General features: G+C 43.5%; 1 protein-coding gene across 1 annotated transcript in view; it reads right to left on the minus strand.

Moving 5' to 3' along the window:
- Positions 1–2073: 2073 nt before the first annotated feature.
- LOC145348419 (ADAMTS-like protein 2) overlaps positions 2074–25609 on the minus strand; it is a 100573-nt gene continuing 77037 nt past the window's right edge. Inside the window, exons 14-18 of the mRNA XM_080196633.1 lie at positions 19658–19813; positions 13907–14077; positions 11691–11867; positions 5671–5815; positions 2074–2189 (exon numbers count right to left, since the gene is read on the minus strand). Coding sequence (XP_080052759.1) covers positions 2074–2189; positions 5671–5815; positions 11691–11867; positions 13907–14077; positions 19658–19813 — 765 coding nt within the window. The remainder of the gene's footprint in view (positions 2190–5670; positions 5816–11690; positions 11868–13906; positions 14078–19657; positions 19814–25609) is intronic.

The following is a 25609-nucleotide window of genomic DNA, read 5'->3' on the forward strand; positions in this document are numbered from 1 at the left end:
CCCTCTATTAACATTAGTAATCAACCAACTCGGCAGTGCAACAAATGAAACCAGTTAATATTTAATCTGGGTAGCAACTGCCCTGAAGAGTTAATGGAGTGTTGTTTCCCAGGAGCATCCATAACATTGCTCATCTGTAGGAAAGAATCAGGCAGAAAGAAGTTTGGAGGCTGTTCTGTCCTAATCAGAGTTTAAGTGGGACCTGCAGGTCTGCTTTGTGGGATAATTGGCCGCATGTATTGGATTGGACTTCAGAACAAGCCATCTTTCCACACGCTTGAGGTAGACTGCCCCCACCCAATCGCCTGCAGTTTCGATGGGTACCAGACAGGGAAATATTCCTGGAACCTTTTTAGTTTGTGTGACTCCACCAGGACAGCTCAACAATGTCACATTCCATCCCAGCAGCGACAAATTAAGAGTCACTCAAAAAGTCACTTATTTATTGCTGTACAAAATATTTCTAATAATATAGCTACAGTACATCAATAATCTGTTATTGTAAAATAATTCTAAAGAGTCGCTGTACAATTACCATTTGGGAGCTTGTGTTAATGTCTAGTTGTCATATATTAAAGCTACATCGTACTATCGGAAATACATCCCCGAACTCAGTTTCACCAGAATGTTAACTTTGCTACCTTTGTGGCAGCTCAAGAGATTTCCTGCTGCAGAAAATTGCCATATTTTACTCTGATTGCACCAACAGAATTTGTGATCATAATGTTGTCACATGGTGCCACTGTGGCCAAAGCTGCTCCCTCTTCAGTGGTGCCCCGTAAACAGTGTGCCTGTGAGTCAGTTGACCGGATCCTCAGCATCAGGTCCGAGGTGATTTGGTTAAGCTGCTAACATTGAGAGAGTTGTACTGAAGTGCATTTTCATTCCATAAGCAACCCTGTTAATCTGCTATTTCTCCGTTCCTTAGTTGATAATTAAGAATGAAGTGTGTCCACTGTGCCATGAGCTGGAGCATCAGGCTGTAGCTCCATTATCGAATGTGTACAGCTGAGGATGTACTCATTGAGTCCCAGAGCTCAGGCGACACACTCCAGGAAGCTACAGGAAGGAAGGGAACAGGAAGGAATCAGAAGGGTAGTATTGCATTCCTCCTGATAACGGGCTCCAGGGCAGTGGGAGAGGAAACTTTCAGACTGGTAGTTTATTGGCATTCTTGTCTATAAGAAATGCAAGGTCCATAGTTGAGGAGGAGGAGGAGTTAACCAGGGAGTTGGGGGAAAAGGAAAAGTTGGAGCAGGAAGGGAGAAAGCTTGCTGCAGTATTAAATTTCTGCCTTCCATGGCTCGAAGGAAGCTTGTAAACAATGTGGAATACAGTACTTGTTGTAATGGCTGGTGCCCAGGCATCCAAATTAGTACTGGCCAATTTTTACTTTTAATTATTCGTAAATCTATTAACTGCATCAAGGTCAAGCCTCTTACATTGGTCCAGATGTTGTTTATTTTTTTTACTGCTTGTGACCACTCGTGGAAATTTGCAAATGACTGTTGCCCTTATGCACTGCCCACAGACCCACTAAAATACCCAAAGATCTAGGTACCCATTTCAGTTAACAACTTCACCTCATCTTACTAAGACATGGATCATTGTTGGGACTGGGGCCATGCATTTTGTTTATAGGATGAATCAGCTGTAAGAAAGCAGGAACACTGACCATTTTAGAAGGTAGAGGTAGTGGAGGGATGGGGGTTACAGGGGAGGCTCTGGATTGAAGCTCGCGCTCCTGTTCACTGGCAAGGACCCATGTCTCAAGCCATAGGCCCAGGATCCAGGTAGCGTTCAAGAGTTAATGGAGTTTAGAGTGGGGGCGTTGGCAGGGAGTGAAATAGCAAACCCACCACTCTTCCAATGTAATGGAGGAGGGAGAGAAAAGAGAGGCAAAGTGGTATTCTAGTCATGAAACACATGTGGTTTGAGTGTGTTTTTTAAGTTTAGCGGTACTGGCTGGAATTGGTTATTAGCGTCACCCCCTTCCCCCATCCCCTGAAAAAAGGACTGTGTATTTTCTATTATTCCCCTACAGGGTTGTAACCCTGAGGGTCGTCAGTGGCACTATGCCCTATTCTTGCAGGATCTACAGCAGGCCTTCCTGTAGTACCAATGTGTGCACAGCTTCACCTTCAGCACCAGTGCGCAATTGGCCGTCACTTTGTCCTGACAATTGTCATCTGCAAGGCAAAACAAATGCGCAAAGTTAACATGGAAAACCAGACACCGATTTACTACCTCCCCCCGCCATCTCCCACAATCCCCCCGCCAGCCCCATGAGTGTTGCCAACTCTGGGTCACGTATTCCAGCTTTCATCAGAAGACGTCTGACCTTCACATCTGTGTTTGTTTCATGACTAGAATACCACCTTGCCTCTTCTCTCTCTCCTCCTTTACATTGCAAAAGTGGTGGGTCTGTTATTTCACGCCCCACCCCCCCCCCACCCTAAACTCCACTAACTCCCCACACAAGCATTCTTACCACTGATCACCCAATGTGACCACCCTTGTGGCACAAGACCCAAACTCACCAGAAATTGATCAAACACTATTAACTAAATGGATAATTCTTCATTGTCGATCAATTAGCCTTTCATTCCGTCTGCAATTTTTAAAAATAAATTAAAGAACTCACTAAAAATTTGGCGATAGCGCTCAGCCTTATCGTATGCCTCTCTTCACTTAAAAGATGCCTTATTGCCCAGCTTCTATCCTGATGCCGTTTGCTCCCTATACAGACTCTGGATAAATCTCATATCTTTACTGTCAATGTCACATTTCAACCACCACATTAGCTTTTGGTGATAAAGAGATGCTTGAATTTGCAAGAGCAGAAAGAACAAAGTGACATCCAGAAAAGAAAACATCAATATTTTGGCCACTTGATGAGAGCTGAAAAGCTCCAGATTGGTTGACCTGGGCGTCGTTGAATGATGAACATGGAGCAGTTGCAGACAGTGGATGTGAGAGTGCTGCAAGGAAGACAAGTCTGACATATCATAACAGTAGATTTTCTGCTACAAGTGATAGCACATCACTGAAAATTAGAAAACCACAGGGGCAGGAATTATTGTCCTTTCCCACCAAAGACAAACCCTTGATAGCAGGACAGGAGAGCCATGCACAACACTGTAGACATCGCAGGACTGGAAGATACCACTGGCTCCAATGGCGAGCCACCTCCACTGCCAGAAAACATGCCACAGGAGGACCAGAAAATCCTGCTCATTGTCTCCAGAATTTGCCTGAAGCAAGACCTCACAGTTATGGTGTATGAGGCCATTCACAACCTGTATGTCTGTGTTGGCTCTTTGGAAAAGTGACCAACTGTACTCCGTTCCCTTTTCCTCATAGCCCTAACCCTTTTCACAACAGATGCTTATCTAATTCCTCTTTGAAACTCAACTCAATCTGCCCCTCCATGCTACCAGGCAGTACATTCCAGAACCCACCACTCAGTGTGAAAATGTCTTCCCTCTTGTAGCCTTTGGTTCATTTACCATGCATCTTAACTCAACGTCCTCTGGTTCTCAGCCCTTCCAATAGTTGGAACGACTTGTCTCCACTTCCACTTTGTAGGACCTCGTGATTTTAAACACCTCGGTCAAATCTTCTCTCAACCCTCCCTATTGAGGAGAATATCCCAACTTTTACAATCTAACCACGTAACTGAGCTCCTTATCCGTTCTCATGAGTCTCTTTTGCACCCTCTCTAAAGTCTTCACATCCTTCCTAACTTCAACACCCAGGATTGAACAATACTCAAGCTGAAGGTGGACCAGTGCTTTATAAGCGTTCATCACAACATCCTTGTTTTTGTAGCCGCTATTTTAAAGCCCAGGATTCCAAATGCCTTGTTAGCTACTTTCTTACCCTGGCTTGCCACCTTAAATACTGTGAGCACGTATACTACAAGGTCCCTCAGCTCCTGCATCCCTCTTAGAACTGTATTCTTTATTTTGTATTTCCTCTGCTCATTCTTCGAACCAGAATATATAATTTCACATTTCTCTGTGTTAAATTTCACCTGACATGTCTACCCCTTCCATCAGCCTGCCTATTGCAGTAATAGGTGTTTGGCGTTGTAGGGGTTAATGGGTTAACAGCACAAGAGTCACATGGGAGGAGTAGAATGTGGGAGTAACTCTGGTAGAAGGTGGCATGAAGATAGCACCACATCAGGACAACATCCTATATATATATGTATAGTCCAATTCCAATTCTCTTCCCACACTTAGTGGTGCACTAAGGAGGCTTTCATCTGTTTTCATAGTTAGTAATTCTCAGGACAGGTTGCCATTCTGTCACCACGGGCATACAGCTTGAGGAGCACCTCTCCACAACAAATACGGCTGACCAGCCATCTCTCCCAGTCTTACTGCCAGCCATTGGTGTGTTTGGAAGGATCTGCAGGTTAGCACACTCAACCTGTCTGACTGCGTTATGAACACATCTTGCTTGGCCATAGTCCTGGGATAGGAGTCAAATCCAGGGCTTCTGGCTCAGAGGGAGGGGCACGCTATCCACTACATCACAAGATCTCCTATGTATATAGGTGTGTTATTAATAAACAGTTACTGTTCAAACAAGCCTCTTGATCTCTTCATAAAATATCAATTTCCTCGTCACAATTTTGAAAAGGTGACCTGTACACCCAAGTCCAAGACATTAATATTGATCAAGAAAAGCAATCCTAATCCCAGTTCCTGAGAAACCTCATGATAAACCTTCCTCCAGACCATAAAATACAAACCACACTATTTGCTGTCATCAGTTAACTTTGTACTCATGCTGCCAATGCTTTATTTCATGGACTTCAGTCTTGTTGATCAGCCCGTTATGTAGAACATCATTGAACGTCTTTGGGCATCCACATCAACAATATTACCCTCATCAACCTCTCAAAAAACTCAAAGCAAGGTAAACATGATTTGCCTTAAACAAATTAATACTGGCTTTCCTGAATTAATACACATCTGTCCAGGTAACTGTTAATTTTGTACTGTATTATCACTTGCCTGCACCAAGATTAAACTGACTGGCCTGGAATTGCTGGGTTTCTCCTTACCTCTTTTTCCCAAGCCCACTGTTTCTTTGAAGCTACATTACATCATTGCTCCTGACCAACAGATGGAATTAGGCTGAGGTGGTCAGAAAATATTCTCGTGAGGGAGGAAAAAAACATGAGCTTTTCCATAACGGTGAGCATTTCTCCTCACACAACGCTCAGAACCCAGAATCCATCAACATCCCCAACCAGATACTGAATCCCACGTCCAGAATGCAGGCTGGGATAATGTACAGATTTCAGTATCTGTAAATGTAGCTTTGGGGGACTTGATCAGGTACTCAAATGTAATGACTTTTTAAAGAAAAGAAATCACAGCAAATAGGAAAACATGACCAGTAAATAAAAAGTAGAAAACAAAGTGAGTACCCCTCAATATAATGACAGCATCGGAGTAGTGATTTAGTTGTGGGGTAGGGAGTTGGATTGATCTGTGGGGAATTAATCATTTATTCTTGAAAATTTAAGTCCAAGGAGCGTTTTGAGGAGGAGGAGGAGGAGGAGGAGGAGGAGGAGGAGGAGGAAGAACGGGGTGGTTGCTGGCTGGATGGGATTGGAAGTGATGTAATCCTGCCTACTGCAGTCATTCTTACCTGGTGCATCTGTGGGACACAGCTGAACCTCACATGTCTCCTTTGTCTCTGGTTTTGTGGATGGATCACATCCTTGTCCAACTTCATCGCCTTGGTAACATTTCACCTCCCGAACTCTGACTCCACTGCCACAGGTTTTGCTGCACTGTGCAGGATAAAGACTGCAGTTATTTATCAGAGTACACCAACTGCAGCTTACCAAATGTAACAGCAATCAGTCTGTGACCAGTTAAAGTGGCAATGTCGCATCAGTAATACTTCAAAACCAAGTAAAGAAAAAGGACTTTGGTTATTGAGAATTGTTCTAGCACCCAGGTCGCCAACAAACATTTGTTGTTCAAGTACCAAGTAACTCAACGATTACTCTTTCCATGCCAGATCATTAAGCACATTCAGCTCAGGTCAGTGCAGGATACAGTTCCCTCATTACCACCTAATGATGCCTTCCTACATCAGATGCAGAATCGTTTCGATGTGGAGTTTGGGTCCTCTTGTATTGTCCCATCAGGCACTCCTAGCTCAGATACAGAATTGGAATAGATGTGGAATTAAGCTTTCTGTATACTGCCCATCAGACCTTCTCAGGCAGGGATAGAATGAGTTTATACATAGCCCTTCATTATGACCCACCTATTTCCTTAGAGCTCACAAATAGTTAAATGTTGAATGCTACAAGTTGGTATAGATTGTATCCCGTAGCTTTCATTTCATGTTCGATTTAAGTCACTTGGTAGTTTAGCATACTAATACTATTCTTCTGGGATGCTGGAATGAGGAAGTGAGGCAACAGCAGACTGGATTTGTGCAGGGCCAGGTGCAAGGGCCTTGGGGGGCACGGTAGCACAGTGCTTCACAGCACCGGGGACCCATGTTCGATTCCCAGCTTGGGTCATTGTGTGTGGAGTTTGCATGTTCTCCCCGTGTCTGCATGGGTTTCCTCCAGGTGCTCCGGTTTCTTCCCACAGTCTGAAAGACATGCTTGTCATGTCATTGACCCAAACGGGCAACGAAATGTAGTGACTAGAGGAATTTCACAGTAACTTCATTGCAATGTAAGCCTTACTAATAAACAAACTTTACTTAGAGGCCTGGCCCCTGCATCAACTTCCTACATTTATGTAGTGCCACGACCACAGCTCCACCTGGTTTCCAGGACAAAATCTGGCTACTCAGCCCTACTAGCTGTTCTTGCTCCATATGCCCTTTTTCCTCAACCCTACCCCTTCACCTCAGCTGTGCCTCAGTTGGTCAAGTTAGAAGCTGTTGGGTTTAAGTCCCACTCCAAAGATATGAGCACAAAAAATTTAACGATGGCACACTCCAGTGCAATACGGAGGAAGCACTGCAATGTCAAGGGTGGAGTATTTCAGATCAGTTCTGAAAGCAAAGACCCATCTGCCCTCTCACGGGGTTGTACAAGATTTCACGCCACTTTTCAAAGAGCAGCAGGGAGTTCCCCAAGTGTTCTGGTCAATATTCCTCTAATCAACATCACAAAGACTACCTGGTCACTATCACCATGCTGTTTGTGGGATCTTGCGATGTACAAATTGGCTGCCTTATTCCTAATATTACAATTACTACCCTTAAAAAAGCTTCAAACTGCTTTGGGGTGACACGAGACAGCGAAAGCTGCTGTAATAATATAATCCTTTTTTCTATCAACATATTTCTTCAAATCCTTTTCTCATTATGTATTTCTCTAACTTCTATCTATGCTATTCACTTCAACCACTCCTATGGTACTGATTTCCACTTTCCTCCCACCCTCTGGGTGAACTACCTAACATTTATATTCACGAATTCTTGTTTTCCCTACAAGTGGGAACTCTCCATCTATCAGAACATTTCATATTTTAAAGACATCTAACAGGTTATCTTTCATTCTTTTCTGAATAAAAGTGTACTGGCCTATTCAGATCTTCGTGATCGTCGTAACTAATCAATTTTAGTAGCTTCTTTGTGCATCTTTTTACACTTCCAATGCCTCTCCAGCTGTTATGTAATTTTGAAACTAAGTGTGCGCAGCTGAAAGGAGGAAGCTAGTGGCATAGTGACATTGTCACCGGACTAGTCACCCACAGCAGATGATGGAAAATAGAACTTAACAAAAACCTGGAATTTTAAGTCTAACGATGACCATGAAACTATTGTCAATTGTCATAAAAACCCACTTAGTTCATTATTGTCCTATCATGAAGGAAATCTGCTGTCCTTACCAGGTCTGGCCTGTGACTTCAGACCCACAGAAATGTGATTGACTCTTAACTGCCCTCTGAAACGGCCTAGCAAATCACCGAGCTCAAAGAACAATTAGGGACAGGCAATAAATGCCGGCCTAGCCAACAACGCCCGCATCCCATGAAAGAATAACTTAAAAACAAACAAGGATACCAATGAAAATCAGAAATGAAAACTGGAGCTGAGGAAGAGGACAGAGCCCAAAAACTACAGAAATCTCAGAAGGTTGTAGGGCTGGAGGAGCATCCAGAGATAGGGAATGACAGCAGTATCTGTCCCAGCTACCCCTCATCAGTCATGAGCAGCAGGAAAGGCTGAGCATTACCACCAGGTGACAGAAACAGAGCGGCTTATCTGGAATACACTGCCTGAAAGGGCACTGGAATTCAAAAAGTGAATTGGATAAGGGCAGCATGGTGGTTAGCACTGGGTGGGATTGTGGTCGGTGCATACTCGATGGGCCGAATGGCCTCCTTCTGCACTGCAGGGATTCTATGTTCCCTCTTACAGACATTTGCATGAAGGGGACACATTCCTGTTCATTGGAAAATAAGAAGGTGGTAGTTCCCAAAACAGGAACACAATCTGCAACTCAACTGTTTCTCAGCCTTGCTCCACATCCTATAATATCCAGATCCAGATCCATCGAGCTCAGTCATAGAATTTCAATTGCTCCAGCATTCACTGTTTTTTTGAGGAGAGACTTTTAGATTTCCACTATGCTCTTGTTCCTGAATAGTCCAGCTCTAATGTTACGTTTAGGCCTTGATGCCCCTGCCAGAGGAAATAGTTTCTCTGTATCTCAGAATTGTTACGAAGCAGAAGACCATTCAGCCCATTGTGTTTGTACCTGTTCTCCAAACAAGCATCATGACTTAGCGCCATTCTCCTGCCTTTTACCCACACCACTACACACTGTTTCTACTCAAGTAATCACCAATGCTATCGGGCGCTTTCACTGAACCCATCTCCACCACACTTCCAGGCAATGCATTTCGACCCAAACTAATCGCTGCTTGAAGTTTTTTTTTTGCATTTCACATTTGCTTCTTTTGCAAGTCACTTTAAATTTGCCTTCCTCGCGTTCTTTATCCTTTACAGTTTCTCCCTATCTACTCTATCCAGCCCCCTCATGATTTTGAACATCTCTATCAAATTTCCTTTTAGCCTTCTTCTCTCCAAGGAGAACAGTCCCAACCTCTCCAATCTATCCTCATAACTGAAGTTTCTCATCACTGGAACTATTTTTGTAAACCTCTCTGCACTCTCTCCAATGTATTCAAATCCTTTCTATAGTGTGATGCCCAGACCTGTATACAATACTCCAGCTGAGGTCTATCTACAAACCTTCAATTATTCTGGAATAACTCAATCAGATCACCCTTGAATTTTATATACGCAAAGGAATAAAAGCATCCTCTTTCCAACCTGTCCTCATGACTGAACCCTGTAAAATCTGGGCTCAATCTGATGAATCTGCGCTGCACCCCCTCCAAGGCCATTAAAACCTGAGGTATAGTATTTGGACTGAATGCAAGGCTTTATGCGATTGAAATCTAACTTCCTGACCTTTATACTCCAGCTGTAGGAGATAAAGAAAACATTCTACTTGCTTTTTATACCTGCCCATTGGCTTAATACGATAAATGGAGTTGAGAATGGGAGAGGAGCTTCATGCACTGATATCTTCTGGCACCACCTAGTTCCACTGGACCACAGACAGTAGAATGGGAGCAGGAAAACCAGTGTCGAGAAAACTAAGAGTTGTGGATCAAAAACCGAAAATGCTGGAAAATCTCAGCTGGTCTGACAGCATCTGTGGCGGGAGAATAGTGCCAACGTTCGAGTCAGGATGAACCTTCCGAAGATTCATCCAAAACACTGGATCTATTCTCTCTCCACAGATGCTGTCAGACCTGCTGGGAGTTTCCAGCATTTTTCAATTTTTGTTTCCGATTCCAGCATTGCATCCACAGTAATTTGCCTTTACCTAAAGTGGTGCGGATATCTGATTCCATAATTTACAGCCACAACATTAGTTTTAGGAATATAACTTTTAAGTTGGGGATTGAATTATTAAATATAAAAATTGTTAAATACAAGTTAAATGGAAAAACCTGATCAAGAAACGGGTGAACACTTCTAATGCAAATGGAAATCCAACAAGCCAGGGTTAATTATTGTTAAAAGGCAACTTGTGTTTTCAGTGGCAGTACTGGGAAAATCTAAATAATGGATGAGTGATCACGAAGCTTGAGAGAGAGCCAGGAGGTCTACAACTACCTCAATAAAAAGATTTAGATTAAGTGTAGTTCCTAGGTGAAAAACAGCTAAAAGCATGTTGTAAACAAGGTAGATTTTTGGTGGGACCTGACAGTCTGGAGAAGAGGGCCTTGAACTCTAATAGATATTTAAATTAGTTAAGGGGCTTCCAAAATCTGAGATTCTTCTGAAGGTTAAAAAGGGTTAATTTACATTTCTGTTTGGAACAACCGAAGTATATCACATTGCCATAGAGATAGGCTGTGGGGGGATTAAACAGGCCGTTCAGTTCGGAAATAGGCAGTTGAAACTCACTGGATGTAATCTTACTGGTTCATGCCCTGCTGCTCCTGTAGCTAGGCCAGAGAATTTGGCACTGCCCAGCCAAATCTCCATTCACTGCAGCGGGATCAGAAGATCCCGTCATCATGGACGGCTGTAAAATTGTACCCACAGGGAGGAAAAGCAATAAGTGTTAGCCAGGCCTGCACCTTAAGCAGAGAAAATACTAACTTTATCGTTCAGTGCTAAATGAGGATGGGGCCCAAAACTCAATGTGGAGGCAGAGTTTGAGAGAGAAGAGAGGCTGGAAGATTTTACTATCTTGGATTTAGAGGAAGAAATCTACAGTAATCCTCACATTGAAAACAGTTTGGCTTGGAGAAGTCCAAAGGTCTTTGGGGTGGGAGCTGAAAACACCCACTTGGTTGGTGTAAGCCCTAAGTTCAGAAAAGGAAAAGGACTTGCAAAGAGCTGCAGATCAGAATAATAGTTATTAGAAACTAGGAAGTTTTGAATTTTCTCTTTAATTCAGCGTGCAGGAATTGCAGAGCAAGTTCAGACTGGAGCTGGAAAATCCCAGACTTTGCAAGGCAGCTGTGGAAAAAATTGTTGCTGTTATTAAGCAAATGAGTAATCTTTAAGAACCTGGTAAGTAGCCCAAGACTTTCTGGAGGAGTCATTATGGGAAAGGGAGTTCAGGATCACTGCGTAGAAGGAGGCCATTCAGCCAATCACATCTACGCTGGCTGTCCCAATCAGCATTATAACTTGTCTCTCAAAGTCCACCATAATGCTCGCAATTTGCAATATTTGCAGGCTTTGTGCCACCCCAAGCTTTTGTATTTTCAAAAGGATGAAAAAAAACAATCTTTGGTTGAATTGAGAAGCAAAGTGTGGATTTTAGTTTAAAGTATATGTGGTTGTGTTTTATTGTGCTTTTTGATGTAAAGTATAAGTAATTACATAAGAAAGTGCTCCATTAGTACTGTTTGCTTAGTTTGGCTTTTGTACAATAAAATTATTTTGCTTTAAAACATGAAATCTTGTTAACCATACTTAATAACCATGGCATCATATTTCTCTAAATGTTGACAGTTTCTGTAGGATCATTTCAAAAAGGGAGGAAAATTGTGTAGGAAAAGAAGAGAAAATTAAAGAAACAATAAGGGGAAAGATAACTTCATGTGAATCAGTGAGACACAACAGCTCCCAGGTAATCAGGTAAGTTTGCTTACCTGTGACCAAGATGTTTTGAACCACTTTGAGCAGGGCCTCTCGAAACAGGCTGCCTCCTCGTTAGGCTTCTTTGAATGCCCACACCGGCTCTCCTCATACTCCTTGTAAGCTCCATTTTCCAAACCAGCGCACAGAATCTTCCTAGTCTTCCTACCCCGGCCACACGTGGCATTGCACTGAAGTAGAACAAGGTCAATCATTTATTAAAACAGTCCATTAGTCAGTCCCTACCAATATCCTGCATCAGGGGTTCCCACAGGCTAGCGATATGCCAGTTAGCAGACAAAGACATGCCCATCCCTCTCAACCTTTTTGCTTTCATTGGTCACAACACTGAATACAGGAGCAGGAATGTCTTGTTGAAGTTGTACAAGACGTTGGTAAGGCCACACTTGGAATACTGTGTACAGTTCTGGTCACCCTATTATAGAAAGGTTATTAAACTAGAAAGAGTGTAGAAAAGATTTACTAGGATGCTACAGGGACCTGATGATTTGATTTATAAAGGAGGTGCTGGTAGACTGGGACTTCCTTCTCTGGAGCTTGGAGGCTTAGGGATGATCTTATAGGAGGTCTATAAAATAATGAGGAGCATAAGTGAAATGGATAGTCAACATCTTTTCCCAAAGGCAAGGGAGAGTAAAACTAGAGGGCAAAGATTTAAGGTGAGGTGAGAGAAATACAAAAGGTTCCAGAGGGACAAACTTTTCACTCAGATGTTGGTGAGTGTCTGGAACAAGTTGCCAGAGGTAGTAACAGAGGCTGGTACGGCTTTGTCTTCTAAAATGCATTTAGTCAGTTAAGTGGATAAGATTGGTAAGAGGGATATTAGCCAAATACAGGCAATTGGGACTAGCTTAATGGTAAAAACTGGGTGACATGGACAAATTGAGCCAGAGGGCCTGTTTCCATGATGTAAATCTCTGTGACACTAAGTGAACCTTCCCCTGGAAAGTCAATTAAAATTAAAACTAAGACTAGAAGATATTGTGAAAACTTTAGGCTGTTGCTTTAACCTGTTTCCAACAACCAACAACTTTCTGCTCCAAGTCCGCCTTTTCCTGCCTCCAAGTCCAGTGCTTTCCTCTGCCAGGTTGCATTGGTTTCATTTCACTCTGCCAGTCTCCCACTCTCTTTTATCCTCTCACTTCCCTCCCGGAAATATTCCGAGGCCATCACCAGGAATTGCCATTGGATCCTTGAACACAAGTTACTAAGGGCTGGAAAGGGGTCACAGGAGAAGTGAAGAGTCAATGGCGAGGACAGATGGGTAGTTCTCAGCAGACACCCACACTTCTCAAAACCGGTTCCCTCAATCAGACACTGTCTCCCAGTGAACCAGTGATCATCTTAGATAGGCCTCTGGCAAACCCAACCAGGTTTGCTGGGCAGGCTTTGAAAACTACCAGACAACTGTGCAACTCCAATTTAATCCCTGAGCCACCTCTAAATTCTGATACACTCAGGGATAATTGGTGTCAATTGACTCATTAATGAACCTGACTGAAAAACTGCCACAAGAGAGCAGGTTTTGCACACTGGCCCCATCCCACCATCACGAGGAAACTGACACTCCCATGATTAAGTGAGCCCAGCTACCAAGTTTCCTGGCGAATTAAACTGCACCTTGGAGGCTTAGGAATGATCTTATAGGAGGTCTATAAAATAATGAGGGGCATAAGTGAAATAGATAGTCAATACCTTTTCCCAAAGGCAAGGGAGAGTAAAACTAGAGGGCAGGTTTGGTGGGGGCAAGCCCCAGTGACCCAAGCCAGGAATCGAATCCGGGTCTGTGGCGCTGTGAGGTAGCAGAGCTAACCACTATGTTACCGTGCTGCCCATCACAGCTATTATTCACTTTGTTGGACTTTCAAGCCGACATCTCTATTTTGATGACTGAAACCTGTTTGGAAGATGTGTGTGGACAAATAACACTGAATAGCAGGTATAGTAGCAAACCATTAGCTGAGGAATAATTATTTTTCAACTGATCGGGTATCTGTGAGATCCTGCAGAGCAGTATATAGCTGTTAGCTGTATCCCCACAACAATGGACACTATTTTCAGATGTTACTTTCTTAATACAAGATGCCCTGTGAGAAACCTTTTATGATGTGGAGCCATGAATGCTTCCTGTATTACTTCTGTTTTTAAGCTGAAATTGGCTGTCAGCTCCAGTTGCCCTTTGCAGCACGTGTTTCACTCACTATCATACCTGCTCCCATTCCTGAGACACCCAGTGGGGAGGGCAGTCTTTATCTCCGCAGGGGTGCACTGCCAGGGGCTTTGTCATCAAGTCGCACTGAGAGTCTGGTAACACCTTCCCATCATTGTTCCTGCAAACCACATAGCGTGTCATGCGGCCCTCTCCACACACTCCCGAGCACTTTAATGAGAAAAGGAAAAACGCAGCTTAATCAATCAATCATAATAGCTCACATCAACAACTCACGCAACATCACCCAAATTTAAAACCCCAGCAGTTTGAAGGACTGCACAGCGGGCTTTTCAATGCTGCATGGCATCCACATCTCACCCAGGACGACCAGGGTCACCAACCATCCAGCGCCTCTAGGAATCAAAGGTCAGTCTCCAGGACACTGCTGCATGTAATCATGAAGAAAAATCATCAGGGCGCTAAAAATGAATGCTTCTTGGTCATTTTCTTTACACATTACTCTTTAATAGATATAAAACTATGGAAAGTGGGCTAGCATTGGCAGAGGAAGATACAAGGATTGAAGGACTAGCTAACAAATGGCTGAAGCATGGAGGCAAGTCATGGGGCTAACCCAAGATTACATTTCATTACAAGTTGGCAACACAACTCCCGATATGGAAAAATATCACCATCCTTCCACGGTTAATGGGACAAAATCCAGACCTCCCACTCAAACAGCACAGTGAAAATGCCTTGACCCATGGGCTGCAGGGCTTTAAGGCCTACCAGCTTCTTGGGGCAATTCATGATGGGTAATAAATGCATGCCTTACCTTTGACAGCCATATGCCAAGAATGAATATTGAGTGAACACATATTACACAGAAGATGTCACAAAGCACTTCACCTGTAAAAATACTGGACGGAGATGTTAGGAGGGATGAGCAAAAGCTTGGTCAAAAAATAGGGTTATAAAAGGAGAAGAGGGAGGTGAGAAGGCAAGGCATGGGACAAAAACCAGAGTGACCAAAAATGGAGCGAAGGAAGTGTTGGGTAAAGTACAAGAGGCTGCAATTAGTGAAAAGGGGGAATTATGGAGCTGGAGAAAGTCACAGAAACAGAAAAGGAAGAGGGAAACCATTTCAACATGGAGGGATGAGCACTGGAAATTTGAGGCACTGAAGGTGCAAGATTAGAAGACGATGAAGCAGTCTGGATGGAGTGCAGGACTTGTTATAGGAAGGAAAGGATGAATTTCCAATGGTCAGGAATTGTTGGCCACTGGAGGATGGGGAGGTCAGCCAGGAGAAACTTGGAGTAATTGAGTCTGGAAGTGACAAAGGCAACAGCAATTGTAAGTTGAGTTAGCATTGATATAGGTGAGTGATCTTTGTGGTGGAGGTGGAATGGGTCAGAAACCAGTTTGAACAGGTTGCAGTCAAGTGGCCTGGGTTATCCCGAGAAGTATCTGGGAGGGGTAGGGTTTTTAAACACAAGCCAAAAACAATGGATTTGGTCCTAGTTCATTTAGACAGAAAGCATGACTCCTCCATATTAAATTTCCATTCCTTACCGAACATTTCTTTTTTCATTTAAAGACATTCTCCAGCGAGAAGTAGGTTGCCAGGCAATACTTAATCAACTCAAAAACCTAGATTACCTAAAGACATAATACAGCCACCCAAGCAGCAGATCTTCCACTGTGCTGGGGGACAGCAAGGGAAGCAGACTGTCTATAACAAGGCAATTTCCCAAGATACTAAGATTAGTGTGCCAACTCGAGCAAACGCTGCTAGTCCATCTGAAAAAAAGTGAATTCTGAAATATTTGCTACAAAACCCCAAAACACATTAGGCTAACATGATACAAAAAGAACACTATAGAGACAAGTCAGTCCACTGCTAGGATCAAACTCACAAGAACTCCTGGTGCCTTCTTTCTTTAGAGTCAGGAGGGGCAATAGTGCCAGAGACTATAGAGTGAGGCGAGAGCATAGCAAAATAAATAGGTGTGGGGTACGGGTTCCTGAGCATTCATCTCAGTGTGAGGTATGTGTCCCCGAGTGTTAATGTCAGTGTAGCTTACAATGTCAGTGTAACCCCATGCTTTGTTAGTGTGGGGTGTGCGGCCCTGACTGTTTGCATCAGTGTGGGTGTGTGTAATGTGATTAGCAGCTGGAAACAGAACTGAAAAATCTATCATTCTGCTAATAGGAAAAACTTTGGGGTATATGATTGCACCATCCAAGGAAGGCTTACATGTTAATCTTTTAGAACTAACAGAAGCTGAGGAAGCAAATAGGGAGAATCTTCAAAGCAAAACAATGGTATTATTGATGACCTTTTCATGGAAGCAGGAGGCAGATTCAATCTAGCACCAAGAGGCAGGGTCCATCTAGCACCCCAAGAGCCCATAACCCAGCAGACCAGAAGCAAGAGTGCAGAAATCTTTGTGAAGGCAGTTAAAACCATGTCTTTGCTGAACCAAAACATGCTTCCCAGAATAACTATTCAATTATAATACAATGAGGTAATTATAAGCTGGCCTTTACTTCTAGATCTATTGAATTGGATGTTGTTTGAGGAGAGAGAAGTCCTGAAAGAGTTCTTGTAAACATATTTTGAGACAAAAAGGGCAATTTCTACTCAACTTTGTGGGTGAGTTTAGTAGTTTCTTGTACACAACTGTCTTAGATCATTATAGTCCTGTGTGTGTAAATGTGTCTTTTCTTTATTGTAATAAATAGCTTTTAAATCAGTGTTATACTAGGACTGTGCTTGTTACTGTTCTCACTGAGTATTACACATGGGTCCTTCCACCATTCCTGTAGACAAAACTGTACAGCACCATGAACCAGTATTTCCAAGTTGGGATACCCTCGCAGTTAACATCAGAGGGGCATCGCCCTAGAAAATTAGGGGCTCGAGTCTGGGATACTAATAAGTTTAAATTCCTTAGATGTAGGGGATTTTTGACTTTGCACCTAATGAGTAATGGCCATGTGTAAACAAGTGAGAATGTTTTATTTAAAATAACAGGATTGCAAAATGGTTTTGGAGGTAGTTTGATCTCAGCTGGAATTAGATAATATAACCGGAGCAAGTTTAAAAAGTATGCCAAAACTAAATTGATGGAATTGGCAAATAAATTGGAAGCAGCTTCATTTACACTAGCTTAGAAAGCTGAGATACTTGTCTAAGTCTAGCAACTCATTTAAATATACAAGAGGGGTTAGCCAGACCCAATATTCCGAGAAGGGAAGAAATCAAACTAGCTAAGCTTCAAGTAGAAAGAGAACATCAATTAGGTTAATGATGCAGGAAAGAGAGAGAGAGAGAAAAAAAAAGGAAAGAGAGGGAAAGAGAAGAGATGGAAAAAGAGAGAAAGAGATGTAAAGAGAGAGGAAAGAGCCAAAGAGAGATTTGTAAAGGAACGAAGGAAGAAAGAGAGGGAGCATGAAATTAAACTGCGACGAATGGCAGCAGGTACAGAGCTGAATGAAGAAGAAAGTGATTCAAGGCAGGAAGCCTGTGGGGAAATGTTCAGATACGTACAAGCTCTCCCAAAATTCAATGCAAAAGAAATCAAGACTTCGTGTGTTTTGAGAAAATAGCTAGGCAGATGAGATTGCCACAAGACATTTGGACCCTACTCACACAGGCTAAATTTATAGGTAGGGCTTGTGAGGCAAATGTGGCTCTGTCTGAGGAAAGGTCTGGAGACTGAGGCAGTGAAGAACACTTGAATGTGTACTTATGAGCTGGTGTCAAAGGCTTACACTTTAGAGATATAAGAAAACTAACTGGGTAAACGTACCTTGAATTTGAAAGGGTCAAACAAAGTCAGTTTGATAAATGGATGTGATAGCTGAAAGCTATGAGCACTTAGGGAGATCATTTTGCTGGCAGAATTTAAAGATTCGCCTGCCATGATTAGAACGCATGTCGAGAACAAAATGTTAAAACGGCCAGACAAGCTGCAGAGCTTGAGAACAATTATGAATGGGTCCCCAGACTAAAGCTTTTCTTTAGACCCATCTTTAGATCAGAGGAAACTAGAAACTTGGAAGGTGCAAGGGGGGCAGGCTAGCGAGGGAGGGAGGGATAGGACACTCCAAGGAGAATCCCCCTCAAAATAAACCCGAGTCTGTTGGAAGAGTGAGGGATAAAAGTTAGGTGTTTTCATTGCAACAAACTGAGCCACACCAAATCATAATGCTGGAGACTAAATGGTCATCCAGTTGGGGTTATCAATCATACACAGAATAAAGGAAACTTAAAGGCTGGAGAATCAAAGAAGACAGTTGGATTGGTACACTGTGACAAAGGGGATAAAAATGTGCACACCACTTGCACAGGGGTAGAATGACCAGCAGGTGGCAGATAGATTCAAAACATTTTGTGCGTAAAAGGTAAACATTTCCATGTGGGCAGGATAGAATGGTAAAATATAATACTATGGAGATGCTGGCATTGGACCGGAGTGGGCACAGTAAGAAGGCTGAAGGAGCACTGCTCCAAAAGCTTGTGATTCCAAATAAACCTGTTGGACTTTAATCGGGCGTTCTTAAAATGTAACAAGATATTGGTGCAAATCGATCTCCATCTTCTGAGATGGAGATATTTGTTGCCCAGAAGGGATGTTGCTGGAGATGGTGTTAGTTAATTCACAGAATTCAAGGAGAAACAAAAGAAATCCCTTCAATAAAAGTAAGTTTAGAGAGTAGCTTGGAGACAGAAGTAGTGATAAGCATCGTTGAAACCCTACCCATTGCAGGTATTCAATTCATTCTAGGAATGATATAGCAGGATTACAGATGGTCATGATGCTTACTGTGGTCGAGCAGCTGGTAGAAAATTCAGCCACAGAACAATTACAAACAGACCACCCTGGGTTTTTTAAGATGGTGTAGTGACATGATCGCAGGTTCAGCAGCTAAGACAAACGAGAAAGGAGTTGTGAGCCCAGGGCAAGGCAAAGGGAATCAGGTTATCTGATATCATCTTTAGCAAGTTAACCGAGAATGAGGTAGATATAGAGAGTGAGAATGATGGGTTGAATTTCAAGACCTTAGTTGAATTACAGCAGAGTGGCTCAAGATTAAAACAACCCTATTAAGCTGCAGACTCAGTACTAGAACTCAAAGCATTTCCAAATGTGACCATGTACATGAGAACAAGCACGAGGCCTTGTTAGTCACAAAGCAGGGGGAGGATCAGGGAGAAAATTGTAATAGTGACTGCCCTAAAATTAGACAATGAGGAAATACTGGGAAATTTAAACCAGTGGATACATCATCCCTCAGATAAGAGATAAAGCAAACTGACAGAATTACTGCAGACCTGTAAAATGTATTTACAGGGATAAACTAGGTAAAATGGAGCTTGTGACACATGGAGGAGGAGATGTGGCGGATACCTTTCCGAACAAACATCATCCATATAGGTTAGGTCCAGCTAAGTCATTGCAAATATAAAAGGAAATGGAGTACATGCTCCAAAATGATCTTACTGAATTAAGTTCTAGTGACTGGAGTCCTATTGTCCCAGTGCCCAAGTCAGATGGAACCCAGAAACCGTGTGTGGATTACAGGTGAACGCCATAACTAAGATTTGTTTCCTATTCCACCGAGAGTGTTGAACAATCGAAATTCATTTTGGTGGGGTGGTGTTTGTCCCCATGTGTTAATGTCTGTGGAATGTGTGTGTCTTTATTAAATAGTCTGTGTTGATGGTCTATTTTGTGGGTAGCAGACAGCACAGTTCCTCAGGATATATTAGACTGGTAAAATGAGTGCAATACTTACTGGTCCCCAGTCTGATGCAGTCCAGCGACGGTCACATGGAGGACCCATGCATTCCTTCTTGTTGCTTGGCTTGGTGTACTCATCGCACAGGCGAGGTTCCACTGAGCAGCGAACCTCACGTCTCATGATGCCCCTGGTGCCACAGCGGGCTGAACACTAAATGCAAAAGAATGAATGTTGTTAGCTGGGTGGGTTCCACATCGAGATTATTCCATCTATCGGTAGCTGGGGATCGATATACCTGGTCAGGACTGAATCCTGCAAAATATGAAGACACTTCAACCCATAAAATGTGGAATTTAAGGAGCATTGCACTGGGAACATAGAAACAGGAAAAGTAAATTCAGCCCCTCAAGTTGTTCGGCCATTCACTTTAATCATCTTTGATTTGTACGTTAAATCCCCTTGCCAGCTTTGCTCCATAACCCCATGAATCCTCACCTAACAAAATCTATTCTCAACCTGGAAATTTCTAAACATTATGCAGGACATGTGGCACGGAAGTAGGCCTTTTCCCAACCACTCCATGCTAGTGGCTCCATTCGAACTTCTTCCCATCTTTTCTCATCTAAATTTACCTTGTTTTCAATTTCACTATTACCCCAGTTCTCCCAGACAGAGTTTCAGATTACTGCTCTGCATGGCATCACTCCTGAATGAGCAAGCAATAACTTCAAAATTCTCACTGGTCCTTAATTACTCTGTAAGAAGTCTCACAACACCAGGTTTAAGTCCAACAGGTTTATTTGGTAGCAAACGCCACTAGCTTTCGGAGCGCTGCTCCTTCGTCAGGTGAGTGGGAGTTCTGTTCACAAACAGGGCGTATAAAGACAAACTCAATTTACAAAATAATGGTTGGAATGCAAATCTTTACAGGTAATCAAGTCTTAAAAAGGTACAGACAATTTGAGTGGGGAGGGGGTTAAGCACAGGTTAAAGAGATGTGTATTGTCTCCAGACAGGAGAGTTAGAGATTTTGCAAGCCCAGGCAAGTCGTGGGGGTTACAGACAGTGTGACATGAACCCAAGATCCTGGTTGAGGCTGTCCTCGTGTGCGGAACTTGGCTATCAGTCTCTGCTCAGCGACTCTGCATTGTGTGTCGTGAAGGCCGCCTTGGAGAATGCTCACCCGAAGATCAGAGGCCGAATTCCCGTGACCGCTGAAGTGTTCCCCAACAGGAGAACAGTCTTGCCTGGTAATTGTTGAGCAGAATTCATTCATCTATTGTCGTACTGTCTGCGTGGTCTCCCCAACGTACCATGCCTCGGGACATTCTTTCCTGCAGTGTGTCAGGTAAACAACGTTGACCGAGTTGCAAGAATATGTATCGTGTACCTGGTAGATGGTGTTCTCACATGAGATGATGGCATCTGTGTCAATGAACCAGCACGTCTCGCAGAGGTTGCTGTGGCAGGGTTGTGTGGTGTCATTGTTACTGTTCTCCTGAAGGCTGGGTAGTTTGTTGGGGTAATGGTCTATTTGAGGTTGTACAGTTGTTTGAAGGCAAGAAGTGGGGATGCCCTTGGTGAGATGTTCTTCTTCATCAATGACGTGTTGAAGGTTTCGGGGAAGATGTTGTGGCTTCTCCGCTCCAGGGAAGTACTGGATGATGAAGGGTACTCTGTCCGCCGTGTCCCGTGATTGTCTTCTGAGGAGGTTGTTGCAGTTTTTCGCTATGGCGCGTCAAAACTGTCGATCAATGAGTCGAGCGCCATATCCTGTTCTTATGAGGGCATCTTTCAGCATCTGTAGATCTGTTGAGATCCTCCTCATCTGAGTAGATCCTGTGTATACGGAGGACTTGTCTGTAGGTGATAGCTTCTTTAACATTAATTACTCCACCAGAGGAAATAGTTTCTCTGGATTTACCCTTTCAAATCCCTTTATTAGTTTCAACATCTCATAGAATCCCTACAGTACAAAGGAGGCCATTCAGCCCATCGAGTCTGTACTAACCACAATCCCACCCAGGCCATATCTCCTTAACCCTCCGTATTTACTCTGCAGCTCCCCCGACACTATGGGGTATTTACCATGGCCAATCAACCTAACCCACACACCTTTGGACTGCAATCAAATCATCTCTCAAGTCTTCTATAAATCAAGAGAATAGAAGACATATTGTCCTCAATTTAATTCTGAGCCCTGGTATACTTCTGTTGGATCCGCACTATGTCTCCTCAGACGTCAATACCTCTTGAAGCACTCAAAAGATGCAGTCCTCCAGAGCTCTGTACATGGCAACATACTTTCCTATCTTTTGTCTTCCAGTCTCCTTATCTTGAGGCTAAGTTCTAGTTATCTTTTATTACTGTTTGTATCTGTCCTTTAACTCTAAAAGGAGGTATCCACATTCTACCTTGCATCTCTCCTTCCTCTTTCCTTCATCTCCAGTGCTTTGTTGTTTGCATTCGCTCACAGACAGTCGGAGGGTTGATATTTTGTACAGAACACCCTGGTTAATGGTGTCACAAGCTGGAAGAAGAGGCTATGGGCAGCATTCCTGACTTAAAGGGGGAAATAGACTTCAAATCAGGGGCATTTACATTCCTGGGCTGCCACTGCTTTCCTGGCTTGTGATTGGTTTGTCAGCATTCGAGAACCTTAAGGAAAGGTTATAGACAAGTTAAAACACAGAGGAAAGAGATCATCTCAAAAGTTCCACAGAAAAATATATCTTCAGCTCACTACCTTCTAACAAAATAACTTCCTCCCAAGAGTACACAACTCTACAAATGAGGAAGAAGGTCAATTTCTCTGGTCTGAATAGTTCTGGTTCATGGTGGGGAATGGGCACTCAGCAAACCCAGAGAAAAGGAGGGGGAATTCACGTTATGGGAATGTGTCCAGGTGAACACACCAGATGGCAGAGGATCAGACTGAACAGCATGTTTACAACCACCATCAACCTCCACACTCATTGTTAACTTACAATACAGGTAAAAGACCAATCAGCCCATCCCATATTGTTGTAAATTTCCCAGATCGCTCTTCCCTCCTGACTGGTTACATTTTCATCCCTGGATTTGATATGGCTCCTGGTTGAATAGGGAATGCACATATTGAGATGTACAAGATATTACAACGGTGTGGAACAGTCCTGACAGACCTGTCATTTTTCACATGATCCATTAGGCATCCCAACATGAACCACCTGACCCACAGAGCCAAATCACCTCCCAGGAAAACATAAGAACACCCAGACTAATCCTAACCAGAAAGGAGGAAATCTGTGATCATTTCTCTATGACCTCTTGGGGCAATCGAAAATTGTCCATGGCTCATGAGCAACTGCTACACTGAGGCTATGAGCAGAATCTTACCAAAAAATGGCAATGTCAGGATCCGACTGAAAACCGGCATGTTTCTCACCAGACGATTAGGTTAGGTTGATTGGCCATGCTAAATTGACCCTGTATTAGGGGATTAGCAGGGTAAATTTGTGCAGTTACAGGAGTAGGGCCTGGGTGAGACTGTGGTTGGTGCAGACTTGATGGGCCGAATGGCCTCCTTCTGCACTGTACAGATCCTATGATTAGCGGAACAGGCAGGTTTTCTCGCCAGATGGCACTTTGTCAAAAAACAAGGAGTGTGTTTCACACTGTCATGTTGAGCGGCAAGGCTTAACACACCAGCACCCAAACCATACTAAAAAATAACCTTCCCAACTCCCCCCCACACCCTCACAGAGATCTCATGTACCCCTGCCCCCACCCCACAAACAGTTGTCGCCAACATCTGACCACTTTTCCCCACCCAAACTGTCACTGCTGACACTGGAGCTCGAACCACACAAATAAATGAGACCCCGAACGAGTCTTCCTACAGGTCACCCTGGCAATGGTTGGCACTGTGTGGCAGAGCCAATGTGTCTGGGTCTGTGCCAGGGCACTGCCTGGTCATGGTCACCTCCCCTGGGGGCTATTTCCTGGAGGGATCCCCACGATAAGGTCATGTTTGGGTCAACCTGCTGTAAATCCCACCATCGTGACATTACATTGGTGAGGTACAAAAATTCAGTGAAGGGAGACTATATGGTGAGGGGGCTGTATAATTATATTCACATCTAAGTGTATTAAAATCAGGTTCTTGCCCACGAGGAGCTAGGTGACGATCTAGTTACATCGCCAGCGAGGGGTGGTGAAAAATCGGAAAAATCGCAATCTCGCTAGCAAAATTGGAGCAAACAACAGTTTAGAAATTGAGGAGTAGGAAACCATTCATTGTTCCTACACGGACTCTTTCAAAGAACTATGTAATTAATCCCATTTTTTCCTCCATTGCTCTGAAATTGACTGTTTATGCACCACCACAATAACGTACACATTCATATACTCAAGCACTCACTCACCCATCCACACACTCGCTCACCCTTCCATCTATCCGTTCATAAACCCAACTACCCACCTCCTCACCCTCTGAGTCCCGTTGACCTTGTAAAGTCCTCCTTACAAATATCTGGGAGCTGGTGCAAAAAAAATGGGAGAGCTGTCCCACAGACTAGTCAAACAACAGCCTGAAATCACACCTTACATCCACCAACATCACAATCCCTGGGTACGTACTGTCCCACTGTCAGGACAGACACAGCAGAGGTGACGGCACAGTGGTATACAGTCAGGAGGGAATTGGTCTGCGAGTTCTTAACATCGACTTCAAAACCATGAAGTCTCAAACATAGGCAAGGAAATCTCCTGCTGATTATTACACACTGCACCACCCTTAGCTGATGAATCAGTTCTCATGTTGAGCACCACCTGGAAGAAGCACTGAGGGTGGCAAGGGTGCAAAGTGTATTCTGGGTGGGGGACTTCAACGTCCAAAACCAAGAGTGGTGCAGTAGTACTGAGCTGGCCAGGTCCTAAAAAGGCATAGCTGCTAGACCGGGACTGCAACAAGTAATGAGGGAACCAACAAAAGGGAAAGCACAATTGATCTCATCTTCACCAACCTGCCTCCTATGGGCCCTTCATGAGGTCAGCAAGGTGGCACAGTGGTTACCACTATCTCACAGCATCAGGGACCCGGGTTCCATTCCCGGCTTGGGTCACTGAGGAGTTTGCACATTTTCCCCATGTCTGCATGGGTTTCCTCCACAGTCCATAAGATATGCTGGTTAGGTGCACTGACGATGCGCAATTCTCCCTTAGTGTAACCAGACAAGTGATGGAGTGTGGCAACTAGTCGACTTTCACAGTAACTGCATTGCAGTGTTAATGGAAACCTACCTGTGACTAATAAGTAAACTCGCACAGATCCATCTACCTATGAAATTAGCAGTAGGATTGACCACTGCAAAGTTCTTGTGGAGATGAAGTTACATCCTCACATTGTGCTGTGTGGCATTACCAACATGCTAAAGGGGATAGACTTTGAATAGATATAACAGCTCAAGACTGGCACCCATGAGGTGCAGTGGGTCATCAGCAGCTGCAATACTGTACTTGACCATAATCCATAAGCTCATGGCTCAGCATATCTCCCACTTTACTAGTACCACAAAGCCACATGGATACCCCTGGTTCAAAGAAGAGTGTAGGAGAGCATACCAGGAGCAGGACCTTGCATTCCCAAAAAGGTACGCGTCAACCTGGTGAAACAATACAGGATGATTTGTCTGCCAAACAAGATAAACAGCAAACAACAGACGGAGCTAAGCAATTCCACAACCAACATATCAGAACTAAGCTCTGCAGTTCTGCCACATTCACTCAAGAATGGTGGTAGACAATTAAACAACTTACTGGAGGAGGAGGCTCCACAATTACCCCCATCCTCAATGATAAAGGAGCCCATCACACCAAAGATAAGACTAAAATATAATCTGCAGCCAGAAGTGCCAAGTGGATGATCCATCTCTGCTTCCTCCAGAGGCCCCCAGCATCATAGATGCCAATCTTCAACTAATTCAGTTCATTCCATGTGATATCAAGAAACAGCTGAAGGTACTG

Source organism: Carcharhinus amblyrhynchos, chromosome 9 (genome assembly GCF_965287045.1).
Source record: "Carcharhinus amblyrhynchos chromosome 9, sCarAmb.v2.hapA, whole genome shotgun sequence".
Taxonomy (NCBI): domain Eukaryota; kingdom Metazoa; phylum Chordata; class Chondrichthyes; order Carcharhiniformes; family Carcharhinidae; genus Carcharhinus; species Carcharhinus amblyrhynchos.